At 40.6% G+C, this 23,429-nt stretch overlaps 1 protein-coding gene and 1 pseudogene across 2 annotated transcripts; one reads left to right on the top strand and one right to left on the bottom strand.

Annotated features, from left to right (window-relative positions):
• Positions 1–2,413, bottom strand: LOC147530729 (uncharacterized). Its single transcript, XM_086646994.1, has 2 exons — positions 2,368–2,413; positions 1–431 (listed from the first exon to the last, which is right to left on the bottom strand). The coding sequence occupies exons 1-2, from the start codon at positions 2,411–2,413 to the stop codon at positions 1–3; spliced, it is 477 nt and encodes a 158-aa protein (XP_086503120.1).
• A 13,775-nt stretch (positions 2,414–16,188) lies between these two features.
• Positions 16,189–20,833, top strand: LOC147530728 (protein CELLULOSE SYNTHASE INTERACTIVE 3 pseudogene; annotated as a pseudogene). The gene is made up of 3 exons (XR_015227447.1): positions 16,189–16,255; positions 16,613–19,636; positions 20,402–20,833. The product of XR_015227447.1 is annotated as a protein CELLULOSE SYNTHASE INTERACTIVE 3 pseudogene (transcript).
• The last annotated feature ends 2,596 nt before the right edge of the window (positions 20,834–23,429 follow it).

Genomic DNA, 23,429 nt, shown 5'->3' with positions numbered 1-23,429 from the left:
CTAAAACATGAAACCCGCCAAATCAAGGGGTGAATTTTCAGCTGCCAACCCGTGTGTCAGCGTGTTGTTCTCACATGGACAATATGCAAGAGACACGTTCAGTTGACGCGTGCGAGCCCGAAGATCGTTGATTTCATCTTGTAATCTCCACTGGATAGTAGGATCATCGGCCGAGATTAACTCTAGCAAAACCCTAGAGTCTCCTTCTATGATATAAAGCCAGTCCCTCATCTCTTCCGCCATTTCGACCGCCAACCGAAAACCTAACATTTCGCTATGAAGTGGCGATATCGGCTGAAACTGATCTGTTCGAACATCTTGAATCCTCCCATCCTCATCTCTTGCCACTGTTGCGCATGCAGCTCTTGTTTCTTTATATGAGCCATCGAAGTTGATTTTGATGGTACCCATCGGAGGAGGGCACCATAGATCTGCATTTACAGAAGAGTTAGCTAAATAAGGGCTTATAGTAATAGAAGCAAACCTGAGCTCTTCGCATGTCTTCCATCAGCATCTTTTGAGATCCGGAGTTACATTCCTAAAGATAAGTTCATTCCTAACTTTCCACCAATTCCACATTAGTGTTGTCATGCTATACCATTTGTATTCTCTGTTATGTTGTGATTCAAGGAGTAACTTGAGTCGATCTATGGGGTTTAAACTCATCTGGTTCTGATTTTCTTCTCCAGCTAAAACCAATAACTGTTGGAACCTAGGACATCTTCCAAAAAGATGATCTATTGTCTCAGACTCGTTTGATTCACACATGCGACATGTTTGAGGTATAGTATCTATTCTTTTTCCTATGTTACTGAGGTTTGCTGGGCCATCATGAATGAGTTTCCATATGAATATTTGGGTGTTAGGTTTCATCTTCCAAAACTTCTTCCAGGGAAAACTTTAGGCTTTTTCACTTAAGTTTGGTAATTTTTTGATATCAGTATAGTAGGACTTTGGTGAAAATTTGCCATTGTCCGTTGGACACCAATAAATTGTCCTTTTGGGTTCTTGATGTAATCTTCATCCCTGTGATAGCTTGAACCGTATTGCTGTCGAAATATTGATTAATAAGCTGCACATTTCAACTGTTAGTATGTGCAATGATTAAGTCTGCAACCCAAAAAATATTCGATGGGAGATCTTTTTTCATGGTGGGTCTGTGATTTAGTGTGGTTGGGATCCAGGGGTCTAATTGAATCTTCACAGTGGTGTCGTCACCGATGATCCACAAAACATTCTTCTCCATGATTTCTCTTGTTTGAAGAATAGATCTCCAAAAAGGAGAGGGATACACTACAAAAATAGAGTTTGTTAAATCTTACCTCTCTATCGCTCTTTAAAGAAATCGGTTCAAGCTCCGGAAACTTCTTTGAAGATTTGGTTGATTTTTCTTCGGTTTCTTCTTCAAAATCAAATAAATCGAGAATATAAAGCAGAAGTTAAAACAAGAAATTAAACGAGCGGAATATATATATATATATATATATATATATATAGAGAGAGAGAGAGAGAGAGATGAGTGATGGAAGGCTTTACATTCGCAGGAACTAGGGCAAGAGACAAACGAAGACCATCAAAGGAGTTACTTATCCCCAAATCCTTCGACCAAGAGAGGAAAAGAGAGATGCGTAGATGTAATAATAGCCGAGTACGAGCTAGGCATAACAGGGTGCGGGCCGACGGGCTTCAAAAACATCTGTCGGCCAAATTATTCTACCGACGGTTTTTATGGTCGTCGGCCAAGTCGTCGGTGGTACAGTGGGTTAGAGGGTCACCGAGGTGTTATATGCCGACGGCTTTCTGCCAAAACCGTCGGCATAGGTACACTTATGCCGACCGCTGTAAAAAACCCGTCGGCCTTACTTTTATAGCCGACGGTTTTTTAGAATTCCGTCGGCAAACGCCGTCGGCAATAGAGCGTATTTTTGTAGTGATATGGAGGGGGAGGGGACGACCAAAAGTCATCAAAATACATGTATTTGCCCTTAAGAATCTTGACCCAGACTGCTTTTGGGTTAGTCAAAAGTCTCCAGGTCATCTTGGCTATGAGGGCCTCATTGACCTATGCTAAAGTCCTAATACCCAGACCACCTTTATGTTTAGGGCTACTGATAATGTCCCATCTAATAAAATGCAATTTCTTCTCATTTACATCATGGCCCCACCAAAAATTACGTTCTGCTTGTTCTAGTTTGTCTATGACCCCTATAGGCAGCAATTGGTAACTGAAAGGGTAAGTGCAATATGGCCCAAGAAGAGATTTAATCAGTACCGTACGTCCAGCTTGAGTGATCATTTTTTGCTTCCAGTCTAACAAAGAATTTTGGAATTTCTCGACGAGCTACTCATGGCTTTTAATGCGATTACCTGGTTTTAGAAGGAGTGCTCCGAGATACTTTGCCTGGTCCGTCATGATTGGTGCTTTAAGTTGATTTAGAAATTGTTGTTGAATAGGCTCTGGTACTCCTCGGCTAAAAAGAAAGGAAGACTTATCGAAATTCACCTTTTGCCTCGAGAATTCTTCATACTGAGCAATGAACTGTAAAATATTATCTAGATTTTTTATATTAGCATTTCCGAAGACAATCAAGTCGTCCGCAAATAATAAATGTGTAATGCTCGGACATGCTTGATTGATCTTATGCCCTGTAAACTTCTTTTGATGTCCATAATGAGAAATTAAGAAGGAGAGCGATTGGGAGGTAAGAATAAAGAGATAGGGTGATAATGGGCACCCTTGTCTCAGGCCTCGAGAGGCCGAAAAGTCGCCAACTAACTTCCCATTCACCTTAACTTTGAATCGGGTAGTTGAAATACAACACTTTCAATTTGAGGATCGTACCTTGAAGTCCCGTGGCCAAAAGGACTTTGTCGAGAAAGTCCCAGTTGACTCTGTCATAGGCCTTGACCATGTCCATCTTGAGAGAAAAAGCTCCGTTTTTCACTTTAGACAAATTCATAGAATGAAGAAGTTCCTGGGTAATGATGATATTATCCATAATTTGACGCCCAGGAACAAAGGCGTTTTGGGTCCACGTTATATTGTCCTCGAGATAAGGTCTCATTCTATTCGCAATAATTTTCGTGATGAATTTATAAACTGAGTTGCAAAGAGAAATCGACCTGAAGTCCGAGGCCTTACTCGGGTTCTTGATTTTAGGAATTAAGGCAATCGTCGTCTAATTGAGAGATGGATCAAATTCACCTGTGATAAAAGTATGCTTAATGAAGGTAACAAGTTCAGCTCCTACCACCTCCCAATTATGTTGGAAAAAGTAGCAAGGTAATCCATCCGGGCCTGGGCTTTTCATCGAACCCATCTCCATGACGACAACTTTGATTTCCTCTTCTGATAGGACCCTTGAGATATGGTCAGGGCTTCGGCTGAAAATACCTTATATGCATTGATAATCTCAGTTGGTGGATCAGTCACCTGTTCTGCCTGAAATAAATTCTAAAAAAATGTTATTAGTTCTTTTGAGATATCTTCTTCGTTTGTTGAGACTTGTCCTGAGTTGGGACGGAGTTGGTGTATTCGTTTTTTCTGTCGCCTTGTAGACATCGCTAGGTGAAAAGCTTTTGTGTTCTTGTGTCCATTATGGGCCCACTTTGATTTTGTTCTTTGTTCAGCCTTGGATTTTTGAACTTCCTCCAGATACATTATCTCTTCTTGAATATAACTCTCTGTGTTGAGTGAATCCTCTGTTGGTGTGAGATTTTGGATATCTGCAAGTCGTTTTCTCAAAATAGTCAGTCTGTTCTTAAGGACACCAAAAGCTCGTTTGCTCCATATATGAATAGAATTTTTAACAGATAAAATTTTATCTAAGAAAGGCTCCGAGCTGTTTTCCCAATGCTCGAGGAAAGTTTTCTTATAGTCACTGTGTTTGGTCCAGAAAATTTCGAAGTTGGAAATAGTTTTAACAACATTACCCTGAACTTTAAGTTTGAGCAAAATAGGTGTGTGGTCACTATTATACCTCGGCAGATGAAAGACGCCGGATTCGGGAAATCTAAACAACCAGGAAGCATCACATAAAGCACGGTCTAGTCTCTCCCTGGTCAAATGATGTAAGGCTTTACAATTAGTCCAAGTGTAGGCTGGTGAAGGGGAATAACCTAGTGTATCTCATACACCTAATTGACTAGTGTTGGTAGCGGAATCTCAAACATCATATGTTTAACACTATTTCCAGGATCTATACATGAACATACCAATGAACTAGATTGGAAAGATGATTACCTCTTAATCGCTTTCCCACGAACTAAATTCCGATCAGTATTCGGAAGATAAGAGCTCCAAGTGTAGCTCCTCTACTTGAGACACCGAATAATGACTTGAACTCTCTCCTTTCAGTCAGCTACGACCTTCTTGAAGGTTGAGATGAAGAACTCCTTCTTCTTGACTAGATACTTGAGAAAACTCCTTTTCTCTCTCTTTCTCTCTGAGATGTATATTCTGAAACTCTTTCAGACACTCAGACTCTTGGGAATTTTTCTTCTGAAATTGCCTCTCCCTTTAGGTTGTATAATTAGGTATATATAGAAATCCCTAGAAGAGGTATTAGACTCAGACTAGGATTCCATAAACCTAATTATTAGGCAACACCCAAAATACCCTCCATTGGGTCACTTAAGTTAGCCGGCCAACATAGCCCTTTATGGGCTTCCTTGGCCGGCCCACTTAGGGCCTAGCCGGCCATCACATGGCCGACCTCCCTAAAGCCATTCCGGACCTCCCTTTTGGGCCCGGACATGTTTATCTCTTCGGACTTCTCCGAATCTTTCAGGACTTACCAATAACGGATCCAATCCACTTATTTGCCATTATCCATCTAGTAAATTCTCTCCGTTCAAATCATTACTCTGTTGTGTAACCCTTGTAGGATCCGGTCTATGTTATCCGCGAATCAACTCTTGATTCGACGATCGTAGTTGGCTTCTAGCTAAGCATTACGACCCCTAATTGGACCGGACTAATGATCTTCCGAATAAGGTCATTAAGATCCTAATAGCCAAATTGCACGCATTGCATCCTTGGTCGAAGGACACTCCTTCGGAAGGATACCATTCCTTCAGACTTTAGGCATCATATCCTTCAGTCTCCCACTTGTACTTAGAACAAGTGCAATGCTCGATTCCCATGTTTTTTCGTATCTCATCTGATCTTTCATATTCATCAGACTCTCTTGATCCCGAGAACAACTTCCAATCCAAACGATTAACTCTTAATCCGTTTGAGCACGGCCATGCATTTTTCAGTTGTTTCTCATCAAGTGGCCTGGAGATACTTTATCCTGATTTTACTCAGGAAAACATAATCCATTCTTGTACTCCCACTCAATTTTATGTCTATCCTGTCTCCCCCAGTATGCCGCTTTTATAACCACTTTTTACGGATGGCGTTTGACGGTACCAAAGTTCGACATTCCTTCCATAAACTGAGTGAGTACTCATGTTTTGAGGAATCTCTCCAATTTGCTTAAATGAGAGTTATGACATCTTGTAACTTCAACTCTTGAAGTACTCTCATTCGGCGGGTTTCCAGTGTATCAACTATACACCCATGAAGTTGACCTTTGAATACTCCTATTCCCATAACCCAAGAAACAGCGCTATCTTGTCAATCACTCATGCTAGTCTTCCTAAGTCATTATTGTCCAACTAATGACCTGGACTAGGGATAGTAGGATGATGTGCTTCCATGTTCACTTAGTAAGGTTTCTTTCATTAGATCACGTATCTAATAAACCTACCTGGAACACTCCATCCTTTTGGACTGTCGTCTAAATTCTAAACCACAATTTAGACGACGAAATAAACCCAGTTTATTTCGGATAACAAGAGTTTGTAAAATTTGAGCACCCGCGTGAACTCCTTCACGTTCTCAATTTTACAAGTCTTCTTAGGATTCTCCTCCTGGATCCTAATTCCTTAGACCCGAGCATCTCATGATCGTTCTAAGGTGACAGTTTAGTTTCCTTTTCACTTCGCTTTGTTATTATCTTGCTTTCGAACTCTTCGTAAGCTGTTATGACAATATCAGTTTTTCTCACACTGAAATTAGTACTTCCCAAGTTCTAATTTTACTTTCTTATCTAGTAGAGTTAAGTAACGACTCCCAGCATGGAAAACTCTTTCCCATCTGTTAGCCCTTCCTAAAAGATTCTTATCTTTATTTTCGGAAGATTAGTTTTATGACTTTCTTCAATCTTCTGACTTGTATGGGCGACGACATCCTTTCGTACTCCAAGTACTTATAGATGTTCGGGTAAACAACAATCATCTCATGATCGTTCTTATGTTTTCTAACATAAGTGTCTCTCCCGTGTTTATCATGGGAGTTGGGTAGAATTTCTCTCCAAGAGATCTTCTTATTCAGACCTCTTCAAAACTCCTTTTGAACGAGTCTTTATCATCCTCTGGTCTATCTCCATAGACTTTTGATGCCTATTGTTAATTCACCCTCGTCTTCTTGTCCTTTCTTGTATGTCTCCCACATACAGGACCTGAAACAACTCTTGTTTCACTCCCACTTACCTTCTTGTCTCACAAGATTTAACCATTCTTACTCTTATCTCTTTGGATTTCCCATCCAATTTCAGAGTGGTTTCTGTTATAGTTCTTTTGAATCTTCTAAAGATTCCTTGGGGTTTTTGAGCAACCTTCTTAACTCCTTAAGAAGTTTCCAGGCGATCGTCTCTTTGAACCATTCAAGTCGACATCCCTTGACACGTAAGCCGAGTAACTCTTACTCTCTTTCGTTTAAGCCGAGTAACTCTTACTCTCTTTTGTTTTAAGCCGAGTAACTCTTACTCTCTTTTGTTTTGAGGCAAGTAACTCCTTACTTCCTCTTTTGTTGATCTTTATCGAATCCCATTCGATTTTCCTCCCACTTGTATTCTTAGAAGGACCCTCCTTTTAATGAAGACACCATCGAGAGCAACAATCTCATTGTGTTCCGATGTTGACGAGAAAACCCCGTTCTTCTTCTTGAAGAACTTATGTCTAATACGCTTTAGACATTAGAATAATTGACAATTTTAGAACTCCTTCTAAAATAATATCCATATCCAGATGGACTCAATTATTCACTATAGCTTTTTAGGTTTTTAGTGGTTTGGCAGATACGTATTAGACTTTGTGTTTTGGAAGACCGATGACTATCGAACTTATGATCTCATCATATTCTTTAGTCATCCAGACCCACTTCTTGATTTAGGATTTGTTTCTAAAACTTCCCCACAATCAAGTCTTACGTCCATTCTAATCATACTAATCGCAGACTTTCATGTCTAACATTATTTTCTACGATTAACTGAACTCTTGTACTCTTACAAGATTTAGAATGACTAAGTCAGATCATCCGTTAAAATTATTTAAAAGTTAGATAGGCTCTTTTTAAGAACATCATAAAATATCTCATATTTTATTCACTCCCATAATCTCATTACAGAGTCATTGTTCTAAAAAGAAAAAGAAATACTAAAACTACTTTAAAGTATTGCCTATCGAGTCTATGATCCTTCTTGAGCTTTTCCAGCAACTCTTGCCTTCTCAGCTTTCGACAGGTTCATCTCCTCTTCAATAAATACTCAGCTCCCTCTTGCTCCTGTCATTCATAATGATAAGAGTCTTTTAGGTATCACATACCTCGAGGAATGTGTATTTAATTGAATAACTTTTAATAATTTTTACCTTGACCGGAACTCCCAGCTCCGTCGTTTAGATCTTCCAAGAATCGCGGGCAATCTCTTAATCGAATATGAGATGTACTACCGCACACAAGACATCTCTTGTTAGGAAGGATAGTTCTGGGTCTTGGTGCTTTCCTGCCCATTCTCTTGCCAGACGGCTTCCTTCTCCTAACGTCTTCCGTTCCCGTATTTACAGTCTCCTGAACTCCTAGAATCTCTTCTAGAGCTTCAGGGGTGCTGAATCTACTTTCAGCAACTTCCAGAATCGCCAGTAGACTTTCGAAGGATACCCGTCCAAACTTTTCTTCAAAGTTTGCTACTACATCCTGAAACCTTTCATCCAATGAATTCAGGATGATGTCAACCGCCATTACGACTGGCATAGGAGACCCCATCCATTCCATGTCTTTGAAGTGATCAATCATCTCCAAAACATGATAACGGACGGGTTTCCCTTTCTCCAGTCGCATTCCCAGTGTCACCATTGTGATTCTAAATCTTTCTATTCGACATTGTGTTCCAAACACTTCTCTTAGTCGTCGAATAATGGTGTATGCCTCCATTTCAATGAACATATCTATATATTTTCTTTCCATGGCCATTAGCATTAAACCGGTTACTGGCGCTGACTTCCTTCGAATATCGTCTACTTGCTTACGTTCTTCATCAGAAGAAGTTTCTGAAAGCACGGGGATCGGAATGTCCAATATTTCTGCGCTTTCTCCTAGAACCTTTCTCAGGTTCCTCTCCCATTGAACGAAGTTGGTATCGTTCAATTTCTCAAGTATGGTGTAGAGGTTGAAGATGTTTGTTGTCATAATTAAACTACATGTAAGAAATGCGAAAGTGATTAAACTTGTTATCCTGGCAATTTTTCTTAATTTACCTATATTATTCTACTTTTGTTGTCCCCTTAGAATAATATAATTCCAAGATCCCATTCCTTCGAAATTAAGCGTACTTTGGCACTGCCCTTAATTCGTCGTCCTGGGTGAGTAACTCCTTACTGATCATATCTCATATGACTCTTGGTTAACGATTTAAACATTAAATCGTCCTTTAGCCTCGAAGTCCAAAACCCTTTTGCTGACTCGTTTGAGAATAACCATTTAGACATGTAGACCTCTTCATAGATCTACCTGTATTGTCCCGAGGTAAAAGATGACACCCTGCTTTGGCATGACCCACCATCGATGAACAAGGGCTCAACAGGTGTCTTAATCTGGGTAGGCTTTACTCAAAATTCTTTTTGGGACTTATTACGTAATTTATCAAGTTGCGTTACTGTGAACTCTTGCATAACCATTCATGATTTATTACGTAAAAGTTTATGTGGGTTTGCGTAATGATTTGTTAAATCTTAGTATTACCCCTTAAAAGATCCCATGTTTTAAGTTTATTTCTTGTTCGCCTATGGTTCGATTGGATCCATATCCAAGAACCTCTATTGACTACTCCCACTTGAACCATGATCTCATCATTCAGTTCGTCAATAGATTCTAAGACCCTATACTCTAAGTATTATTCGGACACAACTCCTTGCGCTTAGAACAAGAAACGATAATTCTATCTAAAGGTATACTATTCTACGCAATCACATACATCCTTACATACAAAAATATGACAATCATAATAAATAAAGTATGTATCCTAGATTCGTTTCTAGGTTTTGCTATCGTATAGCTATTCGCGGGAATTTGTGACATCTCTATGTATTATGTTTCTAAAGTTTCGTATTCTCAATACTCAAACTAGAAGCACATTACGTTTCTTCCTTAATTGTTTCCAAAATCAATATAAGGAAAAACTCCGTTCGGGTTCTCCTCTAACCCGGGTCTATGTCGGAAAAAATTATGCTCGGAACCGGGAGAAAAGTCTGAAAAACTCCCTTTCAGATCATGGCCTAAAAAGCCCTTGAGTCCCACTCAAAAAGATCTGAGTCAACCCTGGTCAAAGTCCCTTGACTGGTCTCTGGTCAACTCTTGACTCAGCCTGGTCAAGGTCCGGTCCTAGAGACAGCACCTTCCTGCCGTGCTTTGTCTCTCGGGCAGACGTGTCCTAGCCCAGCTAGACGCTTCTGTCCTAGGACAGACCATAGACATCTCGGGTGAGATGTCTAGGATGCGTCCCGGTCGCGTCCCAGACGCGTCCAGACCATCCGGTCGCCTGACATCCCTCTCGGGTGCTCAATCCGAGAGCTGTTGGAACTCCCAGACGCGTCCCAGACGTGTCTGGCCTTGGGACAGCACATGTGCCATCTCGGATGTTCGGTCCGAGATGCACCCGTGCTCCACAGTCGCGTCCCAGACGCTTCTGTGCACAGACGACGAGGCCATCCTATCTGGGATGCCTTCTGGACGCGTCCTAGACGCTTCTGGATGCTCCGGTCGCATCCCAGTTGCGTCTGGAAGCTTCCAGTCGCATCCGAGATGCTTCTGGTTGCTCCAGACGCATCCTGGATGCGTCCAGACACTCGTCCAGTGTCTCGGTCCTAGACCGAGACTCTAAATAGGTTCCCTCGAGCGCGTCCCAGACGCGTCAGGGATATCCGAGACGCTCCTATCTCGGAATCCTATTCCGTCTCGGACTGGGATATCCCAGACGCGTCCCACGCGCTGGGACGTCCGAGACCCGAGAGTCTCGGACTCCTAGTACGTGTTGGACTGGGATATCCCAGACGCGTCCTAGACGCTCTGGGATGTCCGAGACCCGAGAGTCTCGGACTCCTAGTCCAGCTCGGACTAGGATTCCCGGTCCTTCACGGACTGGGATTTCTTGTCCGTGTCCCTGTCTGTCTCGGACTGTCTGTCCGAGACGTGCTGGTCCGGCCCGGACGCGTCCTGGCCGGTCCGGCTAGTAGGGTTTCCAAACTTTTTGGAAATCCAACCGTTCCAACTGATGTTTCTTTTCTTTTTCTTTGTTCCAGCTGCTGTTAGGTACTGTTTTTGATCAATTCATCAACCAATCTTCATGGTTTTGATGATTTTTGTCAAAATTCTAATACCCTAAAGCTTGTTTATGAAAACTCTTTTCATAAAACAATGTTTCTAGGTCATGAATCTCATCCAAAACCCTAATTTGATCTCATCAAACTTATGTTTAAATCTCTATTCAAACATCAAAACACTAATATCTAGTTGTTCAAGTATGAATCTAATTCGTCTAGTCAAAGATAGTTCATGTAAACGGCTCGTGATGCCACTGAAGGGGAATAACCTAGTGTATCTCATACACCTAATTGACTAGTGTTGGTAGCGGAATCTCAAACATCATATGTTTAACACTATTTCCAGGATCTATACATGAACATACCAATGAACTAGATTGGAAAGATGATTACCTCTTAATCGCTTTCCCACGAACTAAATTCCGATCAGTATTCGGAAGATAAGAGCTCCAAGTGTAGCTCCTCTACTTGAGACACCGAATAATGACTTGAACTCTCTCCTTTCAGTCAGCTACGACCTTCTTGAAGGTTGAGATGAAGAACTCCTTCTTCTTGACTAGATACTTGAGAAAACTCCTTTTCTCTCTCTCTCTCTCTCTGAGATGTATATTCTGAAACTCTTTCAGACACTCAGACTCTTGGGAATTTCTCTTCTGAAATTGCCTCTCCCTTTAGGTTGTATAATTAGGTATATATAGAAATCCCTAGAAGAGGTATTAGACTCAGACTAGGATTCCATAAACCTAATTATTAGGCAACACCCAAAATACCCTCCATTGGGTCACTTAAGTTGGCCGGCCAACATAGCCCTTTATGGGCTTCCTTGTCCGGCCCACTTAGGGCCTAGCCGGCCATCACATGGCCGGCCCTATTGCCTGGGCCGGCCATCACATGGTCGGCCTCCCTAAAGCCATTCTGGGCCTCCCTTTTGGGCCCGGACATGTTTATTTCTTAGGACTTCTCTGAATCTTTCAGGACTTACCAATAACGGATCCAATCCACTTTTTTGCCATTATCCATCTAGTCAATTCTCTCCGTTCAAATCATTACTCTGTTGTGTAACCCTTGTAGGATCCGGTCTATGTTAGCCGCGAATCAACTCTTGATTCGACGATCGTAGTTGGCTTCTAGCTAAGCATTACGACCCCTAATTGGACCGGACTAATGATCTTCCGAATAAGGTCATTAAGATCCTAATAGCCAAATTGCACGCATTGCATCCTTGGTCGAAGGACACTCCTTCGGAAGGAGACCATTCCTTCAGACTTTAGGCATCATATCCTTCAGCTGGACCATTGAAACCGAGGTCCAGCAAGTTAGCCTCACTGATGAAATTTCGGAAATTAGGCATAAAGGGGATATTTGTAGAACCTCCCCACTTATCAGAACTAGAGCTCATGGCATTCAAGTCCCCAATGCAGCAGTAGGGATTGGTCACATTGGCAATTTTAAGGAGTAGATTGGACCAAAATTGTTGTCTGTCCTGCACTCTAGGGGGACCGTAGACACAGAAAAGGTCTCGCGGATCGGGTTGAGACAGGGTAGAAATCGTAATATGAATAAAATTCACCGACGAAGCGTTAACTTGAACCTCAAACTCATCAGACCAATGCAATAATAAACCTCCACTTCTACCCGTGGAAGGGACTACAACATAATTAACTAAATTTGACTTAAAAAACAAGGAAGTACAACATAATTAGATAATCTAGTTTCGGAGAGAAAAACTAGCTGTGGTTTTGTCGCTCCTAGGAACTGTGATGAGACATGAAAATGTCCCATCTGAGTCTCTTAATTTGGACAAGTTAGTCTATCTAGGGCAGTTACTCTCATGAAATTACTCATTTTTTTACTCAGGTACCTTTTTCAGAGTTATGTGTGCAAAGCGGATAAAAGTCGGAGAAAACGCAGACTAGGGGTATTTTGGTCATTTGCTGATTCTGATTTCATGATCAGTATTAGTCCTCGGATGGAAAGTAGAGTCCAAGACGAACCCGTAGGCGAAAACGGAAGTCAAATCGGAGTTCGGATGAGTAAAATAGAGCGAGTCAAAGTTTGGGTCAAATTCAGTTGACCAAAGGTCAAGAGGGACACGTGGCGCGCATCCAGGAAGTCATCGGAGGGACCAGAGAAATCGCGGGACACCTTCTGTCACGGTCAGGAGTACACCAAGCTATTATCAAAACACGGGATTATTTAACGGTCCCGATTTAGCCGAGACACGTGGCGACATCCAAGAGCAGGAGCCGTACCATTTTTCGTCCGGTCGCGACGCACTGGATTAGGAGCATATAACCTCCTCAACGGTCGGCGTCTTCTCATCGGGCTTTTCTCTCTCTTTCTAAGAAACCGAGAGAGGGAGAAGGAGATATTCTCGGAAAGAATCAAAACCGGAGAGAGAGAAGGAGTGAAGAAGATAGAAGAGAAATCAAAAACCGAGAGTTGAATCACGGTTGTTAGAGAACAGTCACGGTTTTAGAGAGAGAGAACCGAGAGATTCGATTCAATTCGAATCAAAACAGAAACAAAGGATTTTTCAGTTGGTTTTTCTATAAAAACAGAAGAGTTCGGCTGATTAAGGGCATCACAGTTTTGGGGACGGTTTTAAAGAAGAAAGTTAGAGAGAGAGACGGGAACCGAGATCATCACTATCTTCATCTATTGATTTCTTTGTTCTATTTAATTGTAGCTTCTTTTATTTGTGAGAGATAAAGAAATTACAGAGAGATAGAGAGTTTACAGAGAAAGAAAGAGAAGGAGATTGTAGAGAGAGAGAGACAGAACCGAGAGTTATATTAGATAGAAAGATAATTATTTTTGAATGATTCCATTACTATAACTCCATTCTTTTTGGTTTATATTAGATAGAAAGATAGAAAGGAAGAGTTATAGTAGAGATAGAGAGAGATTACAGAAAGTTAGAGAGAGAAAGAGAGTTGAAGAAGATGAGAAAATAGTTTTCTCAAGGAGAATCCATTTCCGGGAAGATGAGAAAATCGTTTTCTCAGAGGGTGCGTTTGGCAGATTTCCAGGAAAAACAGAAGGAAATCAATTCCTTAAGGTTCTGTTTGGCTGCAAAATCAGTAAGAAATCCAACTTTTTCTACTTTTCTCCCATCACTTATTTAGTTAAACTTCCATCTATCATCATGAGAAACTAAATTTCTTATCTAGGGTTTAGATGAAGTCATAATAACCGTTCCGCCTGATGACCTTCCAGAGTAATCGGTTGGATGTGTGGATCTGGTATTACTGCATAGTGTGTGACTTGCTGATCCATTTCGGTGGAGTTGTGATATTCACCACCAACATTAACCGAAGTTATACCTTCTGCTGTCTGAACTTTGATCCTTTTTATCTGTGACAAACTAGACAAGAGTTCACCAAAGTTAGTACGAATGTAGGACGTGGTCCAGTTGGCTCAGGTCCCTCAGTAGATGTTTCTGGCTCAATGTTGCCATTTGACTCTAATGAGAGTCGTTCCAGGCCTAAGGAGCCTAATTCCCGCCCTAGAGATCTCACATTAAATGGAACTTTGAAATTGTCTTTGTACTTTGGCTCCATAGCTTTCTTAACCAGTTGGTTTTGTTCAAAGGAAAGCCTTTGTTTGAGGAGGTCTCCGAAAGCAAGTATAGTAGGACAAAACTTAATAGTATGTCCAAGATATCCACACAATTAGCAGAATCTAGGGAGTTTTTCCACTCGTATTTCAATAACAATTAGTTTGGTATTAGAAAATTTCAAATAAACAATTTGCGGGAACGGTTTGTTAAATCAGAACTCAATATTTGCTCTTCCAAATAGACTCCATTTCGCAGCATCTTCTGGTGTTGTTTGCCTGTAATTTCCTAATGCAGCAGCACACCTGTTCACCGTTTCACAGTTGAGTAGACCAAACGGGATCCCATGAAATTGTGTCAAAAAACAAGAAGTATCAATTTTGAGATCTCCTGGAGGACAATCACTACGACGTGGTTGCAAAACAATAAGTTCCTCCTGGATAACCCAGGGGGAACTCTTCAAGGCTAAATCAAGCTCAGTTGCCGTGATGAATCGAATGATGAAGATATTCTCCTTGACTTCCGTTATCACAAATTTTTTGGGCCATGAATGACCCTGGCTAATCTCATCATTGCTTGTCCGATGTCTACTTTTTTTGTACTCTGAAACCACACTACCCCTGTTTTGATTATCTCGGAGTCCAAATTCGTATTGGCAGCCAGTTCTACCATCGCCGGTGGTTGTTCGATTGTTGTGAGAGCTTCAAATTGTTGTAGAAACAGGGTGTTTGATTCGACCATGATTGATAGGACAGAAAGGGAAATGAAAAGATAGAGAACTAAGAGAGACTAAATCTCGAGAATTAAAATCTCCTGAAGAGAGACTGAAATGAATTCTTCTTGCTAAATATTGGAATGGAGATGAATATTGGGTGGGGATCGTGGTTAAAACTGCCAAGGAACCGCTAAAAAAGTGGGAGGAAACTGCTAATTGGCTGAAAAGTAACTAACTCGGCACCAAAAGTGGAGGTTCCGATTCTTACTCCGTTCCCACCAATTCAACCTCTCTCTCTCTCCATCTCCTCTTTGATTTTCCTCAATCTAAAAGTTTGAGTTGGTTAATTTTCTTTTGGTTTAGAAAGAGAGAAAAATGACGACGATGATTCTTTGTGCCCTAGATTCTGATTAATCGTCTTATTCATATCTGATCCGATCTGATCTTTATCTCCGTACTCCCATTGACTTAATTCTTTTTTTTTTGTTTCTTGTGGCTCGTTCAGGAAAATTTAATTCATTTGTTTTATCATAACCTTTTTTGTGTTTAAATGATGAGGTTATAACATAATCTTTGTATTTCCAAAATTGTAGATCTGGATCTTCTTGTTGGTTGATTTGATTGATGAAATTTTTATTTGTTTTTATTAAGTATTGCTTGAATCTGAATCAGGGGAGTGCTTACACGTTAAAATGCCCAAATTTCCTCGTTTGGAAATAAAAGCGGTCACCACCGTAATCAAACTTTGAAAAAACCTTGTCTTTTAGTGATTCCACATCAACTGGGCATTTTAATGATGGGCCCGTTTCAGCACCTTTCCTATATTTTCATCTTCCCAACATCTGATATCAAGTTTGATTTGTTTATGAATCTCTAACGGTGTTGAATTATAAAGGGTTGGCGTCAAAATTATATCTTTTGGGGGAATTCTTCGACATTTCCAGGTATTATCTTCACCCGATTTCATTTATCTTTATTATGTTGGCTCTATGTTCTTATTAATCTCTAAATGTTTGGTATGTTTTGAGGAATATGTATTAAATTGTGTTCATTTTGGGTGTCGGTGATTGGAATATTGGGTGGATCTAATATGCTTCCTCTATTTATTTTGGAAATGGGGATGTCATAATTTTGCTGGGTTTTTTTTGTCTGGTTGATTTTAGGAAGAACTGTGAAGTTGGTTGATGAATTTTTATGATTGCTTATGGACTTGTATCATTTCTTGATGATCTTCTCAGTGGCGAACGTGAAAGCTAGATAGTGTGCTTAGTGTAGATGTCGAAGTCTCCCTTGCCTGAACATCGACAACATGTATCTTCGTCTTCTCCTCAGCCTAGGTAATTAATTTTTCATTGGCTTCATTCGCGATCATGAAAATTTTCTTGCTACTACTGCAAGTAATGTAAATATCACTGATTCTGAAATATTTATCTAGTAAATAAGCAATTAATTGATCTTCTCATGTTTAAACTTCAAATAATTATTAATATTTTTGTACTAGCTTCTCGTACTTGGAACTTTAAATCTTTATGAAGTATAAACAAGCTAGTGAATATACGAAGTGCGGAATTATTAGAAAACCAATTTGTGATATTAGTTTCTTAGTTGATTTAGTGTATAATCCTTCTCTAGGTCAACTCTCTTTCCTTTTCAAAACTGTAGAGTTCTGATGATACCACTATCTTTTGTGTCAGAGAATTAAATGCAACATCAGCAATGGATGATCCAGAAAGCACATATGTCCTCTCCTCACGAGAAGGAGCTTATCACAGCACGTTTGCTCGGTATTGCCAGAGCAAGAAAGGAAGGGAGGATAATAATCGGGTCACACTCTCAAGCAATGCCATTGTTTATATCTGTCTTGAGGAGTGGAACTGCCGTAGCTAAAGTTAATGTTGCTGCAACTCTGAGTGTCCTCTGCAAGGAAGAAGATCTACGTTTAAAGGTGCTTTTGGGTGGGTGCATACCACCATTATTATCGTTCCTGAAGTCCGGATCATCCGAGTCAAGAAAGGCAGCCGCAGAAGCAATCTTTGAGGTCTCAAATGGTGGACTTTCGGAGGATCATGTAGGCATGAAAATATTTGTTACAGAAGGTGTAGTTCCCACTTTGTGGGATCAGCTCAATCCAGAGATCAAGCAGGACAAAGTAGTGGAGGGATTCGTTACTGGGGCTTTGAGAAACCTTATTTGCGGAGACAAAGATGGATATTGGAGGGCGACACTTGAGGCTGGAGAAGTAGATATTATAGTTGGTTTTCTTTCATCTGACAATGCTGCTGCTCAGTCAAATGCAACTTCTCTGTTGGCCCGTTTAATGTTGGCTTTCTCCGATAGCATCACAAAAGTTATAGATGCAGGGGCTGTTGAAGCTCTGCTTCGTTTGGTGGGTCATGTGAATGATACTTCAGTTCGTGCTAGTGTTGCCGATGCTTTGGAGGCTCTTTCCTCCAAATCAACTAGGGCTAAGCAAGCTATAGTGGATGCAGACGGGATACCTGTTCTTATTGGAGCTGTCATGGCCCTTCTAAAGAATGTATGCAAGGTGAGGGTGGCCAGTCTCTTCAGGAACACGCCACACGGGCACTAGCAAATATTTGTGGTGGGATGTCGTCTTTAATTCATTATCTCGGAGAATTGTCACAGTCACCTCGTTTAGCTGCCCCAGTTGCTGATATAATTGGAGCACTTGCTTACTTGTTGATGGTTTTCAAGACAGAGTCTAGCACAGAAGAACAACCATTTGATGCAACTCAAATAGAAGATATTCTAGTAACGTTGTTGAAGCCCCGGGATAATAAGCTAGTTCAGGAGCGTGTCCTTGAAGCTTTAGCTAGTATGTATGGTAATAACTATCTCTCAAGATGGCTTAATCATGCTGATGCCAAAAGGGTTCTAATCGGGCTGATAACTATGGCTTCTGCTGATGTTCAGGAATACCTGATACTCTCCTTGACAAGCTTATGCTGTGATGATGTGGGCCTGTGGGAGGCCCTTGCGAAGAGAGAGGGTATTCATCTGCTCATATCACTGTTGGGGCTAACAAGTGAGAAACATCAAGAGTACGCTGTTTCATTGCTTGCAATTTTAACTGAGCAAGTTGATGACAGTAAGTGGGCGATCACTGCTGCTGGTGGTACTCCTCCACTTGTTCAGTTATTAGAGACGGGTTCCCAAAAAGCAAGGGAGGATGCGGCAAATGTACTTTGGAACCTATGTTGTCATAGTGAGGATATTCGTGCTTGTGTCGAAAGTGCTGGAGCAGTTCCAGCGTTTTTATGGCTTCTTAAAAGCGGTGGACCAAAAGGACAGGAAGCTTCAGGTTTGGCACTTACAAAGCTTATAAGATCAGCTGACTCTGCTACTATTAATCAGTTGTTAGCTTTGCTACTAGGAGACACTCCAAAGTCAAAAGCCCACATTATTAAAGTGATGGGTCATGTACTTACTATGGCGTACCACAAAGATCTTGTGCATAAAGGAGCTCCTGCTAATAAAGGCCTGAAATCACTTGTACAAGTTCTTAACTCCTCAAATGAGGAAACTCAAGAGGGTGCCGCGTCTGTCCTTGCTGACCTATTCAGTAGTAGGCAAGATATTTGTGATAGTTTTGCAACTGATGAAATTGTTCATTCTTGCATGAAGCTTCTGACAAGCAAGACTCAGGTTATTGCCACACAGTCAGCTAGAGCCTTGGAAGCATTTTGTAGGCCGACCAACCCGAAGGCTACAAATAAGAAATCTTATATTGCGGAAGGGGAGGTTAAACCTCTAATCAAGTTGGCCAAAACTTCTTCCATTGGCTCCGCAGAGACTGCAGTTGCTGCGCTGGCCAATCTTCTTTCCGATCCTCTTATTGCTGCAGAAGCCCTGGGAGAAGATATTGTATCTGCTTTGACGAGGGTATTGGGAGAAGGGTCACCTGAAGGAAAGAAAAATGCATCACGTGCCCTTCACCAATTATTGAACCATTTTCCGGTAGGTGATGTGCTTACTGGAAATACTTAGTGTCGTTTTGTTGTTCTTGCACTTGTCGATTCTTTATCTTCAATGGACACGGATGGTTCAGATGCTGTTGATGTTCTAGAAGTGATTGCACTGTTAGCTAGGACTAAACTATCTTCGAACTTTACTTACCCTCCATGGTCTGCACTTGCTGAAGTTCCATCGAGCTTGGAAGCATTGATCCGGGGCCTAGCTGAAGGACTTCCTCTAGCACAAGGCAAGGCAATTGAAATACTATCTAGGTTATGTGGTGATCTACCTGTTGTTCTTGCTGATCTTTTGGTCGGAACACCGAGGTGCATTGCTTCACTGGCTAATAGAGTAATGAATGGGTCTAGTTTGGAAGTAAGAGTCGGAGGGGCAGCATTACTAATTTGTGCTGCAAAGGAACATAAGCAACAGTCAATGGATGCCCTTGATGCATCTGGATTTTTAAAGCCACTCATTTATGCCCTTGTTGATATGATGAAGCGCAATTCTGTTCTCTTGAAATTGAAGTTAGAACTCTTAGAGGTTATACAGATAAAACCTTCTTCCAGGAAGGTGACGACTTTGAGGTTCCTGATCCAGGAACTGTTTTAGGGGGCACGATTGCTTTGTGGTTGCTGTCCATAATCTCTGCATTCCATTCAAAAAACAGACTCACAGTCATGGAAGCAGGTGGGATAGAGACCCTCTCTGATAAGCTTTCAAGTTACACTTCCAGTCCACAGGTTTGGGCCTATCTGTTCAGTCTTGCTGGTTAAGTTGGATATGCTGCAACTCAAAAACTTTAGTGTTCTTATTTTTTATAAGCTTGCAAAATGCATGAGTTTTTTACATATGGAATATGAACGTATGGACTGCAATTAAGCCTGTCAATGGATATCCGAATATTCGACATCCGATCCGCATTCGTATTCGAATTTCAAAAAAATATCCGAAATTTCGGATTCGGATACGGATTCAGATATTCCTTATCGGATATCTGCTTATCGGATATCGGATACGGATACACTCATATTCGATCCGATAAATATCCGTATCCGATAAGTAATATAAAAAATTAATAAAAATTTAAATTTATTCATAATAATATATAAAATGTATGGTTGAGATTTATTATTTAGATCTAATGGTTAAAAATTTAAAGAACAAATTCGAAATTTTGTTAAAGTTTCGGATATCGGATATTTTGTTAATATTATCCGATATCCGTTAATATTATCGGATTTGGATATTGATTTCTAGTATCCGTCGGATAATTATCGGATTGGGATATTCGGATAGCTTATCGGATTCGGATACAGATATGCCTATATCCGATCCGATACGCTACCGTTTACAGGCCTAACTGCAATATACCTGTATAGTTGAATTGTGGTTACTTTTTACGTCCTTTGATTGTCGATATTTCCGTGGGTACTCTCTAAGTCATGTATGTGGTGCTTAGCACTTCATCTCGGTACTTGAATTGAAACATTTTTATTCATGTGCAGGCTGAATTTGAAGATACAGAGGGTATATGGATCTGTTCCTTGCTCTTGGCAATTTTATTCCAGGAAGTCAATATTGTTGCATCTCCTGCCACGATGAGGATCATACCTTCACTAGCTCTTCTGCTCAAGTCTGATGAAATTATTGATCGATACTTTGCTGCACAGGCGATGACTAGTCTTGTTTGTATAGGAAATAAGGGGATTCATCTTACAATTACAAATTCAGGTGCAGTTGCAGGGTTGATTAGTCTCATTGGTTATATAGAATCGGATATGCCAAATCTCATGTCGTTATTAGAAGAACTTTCATTGTTACGTAATCCTGATCGAGTTTGGGAGATGTCCCACCCCATGCCCGACACGGGCTTAACGCCATCCGTTGGATCGGCGCGGACTCCACAAGCGTCGTTAGATCTGAACCAGTGTTCCTAGAGCAATGAATTCTAAATCCATTGTCGATCGAGCTATGCATGTTTGCTTTGAGGATTTCCATGATATGGCAGCAGCACCCAGTGTGAATACGTATCCACTGGTTGACTTGCTATCATCAGTATCTGAGATCCAGTTGGCATCCGCATATCCCTCTAATACTGCTGGATATTTGGTATATAATAGCCCATACTCTTTAATCTGCCTCAAATACGTGAGTACCCTTACTATAGCCGTCCAATGTTCTTTACTTGGATTGCTAGTAAACCTACTCAATTTGCTAACAGAATAAGCTATGTCTGGAAGTGTACGATTCATCAAGTACATCAGACTTCCGATAGTCTGTGAGTACCTTAATTGGTTTACTCCTTGACCACGATTTTTCATCAAATGCACGGTTGGATCTATCGGCGTCCGAGCTAAACTCATATCATTCTTGCTGAATTTATCTAGAATCTTCTCAACTTCGTGAGTCTGAGATAATTTTATCCAAGAAGAGCTTTTAGAGATTTTTATTCCGAGAATGACTTCAGCTCGACCTAAGTCTTTTATGTCGAAATTCTTCGACAACATTTGCTTAGTTGTTTTTATGACATCTATATTATCTCCCATAATAAGCATGTCATCTACGTACAGACATAGAATTACACATCCTTTAGCAGTGTCCTTAGTATAGACGCACTTGTCACACTCATTTATTTTGAATCCATTTGATAACATTGTTTGATCAAATTTCAAGTGTCACTGCTTAGGAGCCTGCTTTAAACCATAAAGCGACTTTACTAACTTACACACTTTCTTCTCTTGGTTGAGTACCACAAAACCTTCTGGTTGAGTCATATAAATCTCTTCTTACAGTTGTCCATTTAAGAAAGTTGTGTACATCCATCTGATGTATTTCTAGATTGTGGATAGATGTTATCGCAATTAGCAATCTTAGTGACGTGATTTGAGTAACAGGAGAGTAAGTGTCGAAATAATCTAGACCTTATCTCTGTCTGAATCCTTGAGCCACGAGTCTGACTTTGTACTTGTCGATTGATCCATCTGTCTTCAATTTCCTTTTGAAGAGCCATTTGCAACCTAATAGTTTGCAACCTATCGTGAGATCTATTAACTCCCATATGTGGTTATTCATGATGGACTCAATCTCGTTGTTTACTACCTCTTTCCAGAAAGGAGCTTCTGGAGTTGACATAGCTTCTCTGTATGTCCGAGGCTCACTTTCTAACATATAAGTTAGAAAATCGGGACCAAAGGTTTTTTTCTACCCTTGCCCTTTTACTCTTTCGAGGCTCTTCCGACTTGTCCTCTACTAGATTTTTATCTCTTTCAGAGATTTCTGTATTTTCTTCGTTTCTGGCTCTTTTTAGAGATTTTTTCTCTGATCTAGATTTACATGGAAATATATTTTCAAAGAATTCAGCATCCCGTGAATCTAAGATTGTATTTACATGTATATCTTCTATATTAGACTTGTAAACCAATAATCTGTATGCACTGCTGTTTTCTGCATATCCAATGAAGATACAGTCTATTGTCATTGGTCCTATTTTTGACCCGTTTAGGTAAAGGGACCAGAACTTTTGATGCAGGGGCACCCGGCGTGGAGACTTTTTCCATGACCGAACCCGGTCATGGGCCAACCGGCCAGAGAGAGTAGATTTAGGAAGTCCTTATTTTAGTATGATTATTAGATAATTTAGGTTTAGGAAATTATGTTATTTGAGTATTTCCAATAATTGGAAAGGTCCAGATTTGAGTCTAGTTATTTAGGCAGTTGCAGTATTTTAATTATTTAGGAAAGTCTAATTCAAGTCTATCTAGGAAAGTACAGAATCCTATAAAAGGATATCTAGTTTGTCTATTATTCTCAGATTGAGAGAAAAACCCCTTTGAAGTTTTAATAAAGTTGAGTATTTAGAGTTATTTGATCTTTATTTTCATCGTTCTTATTTAGTTATTTCATCTCTTTTAATTCCGCTGCGTTTCTACATCAAGTGGTATGTGGAGCCATAATTTTTTTTTTCTTTCTTCTTCATCACCATGGTTAACACTACTATCACCGCTACACCAACTAAAGAGAAAACACCAACCTTTTCATCTGAATGGGACAACATTAAAGAAGGGCTATCTGCAGGTAAAAAGTTGGAAGAAGGTTTCAATGAGTACAAGAAGGAAACAACAGAAAAATTCGAACGAATCGACCAACGTTTCGATCAACTCACCGATTCCATCAAGAATCTTTCAAAGCAACTCAAAGGTATGTGTATCAATCAACCCCCTTCTCACACTTCAAACCCGTTACCTATCGGATCCAATACACCACCAATCATCACCACCATTTCACATCCTAACCGATTGTCACCTATAGGTTCCCTACCGATACCAACATACCCCTATTCGGTCACACCATTAACAATCCTTGCCCGATTACACCTCCACCCTTCATCACAAACAACCCAACGACCCCAACAGTAAAACCAACAACATACCCCTCCTACAACATTACAAACTCAACCACTCCCAACACCCTACAACCATCATCATTCTCCTTCACCAATTCCACCATCAACCAAAACCGACCACAACCCGAACC

This window comes from Eschscholzia californica, unplaced genomic scaffold (assembly GCF_041429995.1).
Source record: "Eschscholzia californica isolate CP2 unplaced genomic scaffold, dmEscCali1.0.p SCAF_6, whole genome shotgun sequence".
In the NCBI taxonomy this organism is placed as follows: domain Eukaryota; kingdom Viridiplantae; phylum Streptophyta; class Magnoliopsida; order Ranunculales; family Papaveraceae; genus Eschscholzia; species Eschscholzia californica.
The sequence above is the reverse complement of the archived record's forward strand: the minus strand, read 5'-3'. Positions and strand labels throughout refer to the sequence as shown.

Coding starts and splice junctions, on each gene's coding strand:
- LOC147530729 (XM_086646994.1), bottom strand. CDS start 2,413: ATGACGGACCAGGCAAAGTATCTCGGAGCACTCCTTCTAAAACCAG. Junction 432..2,367: donor AGCACTCCTTCTAAAACCAG/GTAATCGCATTA, acceptor CTGTAAATGCAG/ATCTATGGTGCCCTCCTCCG.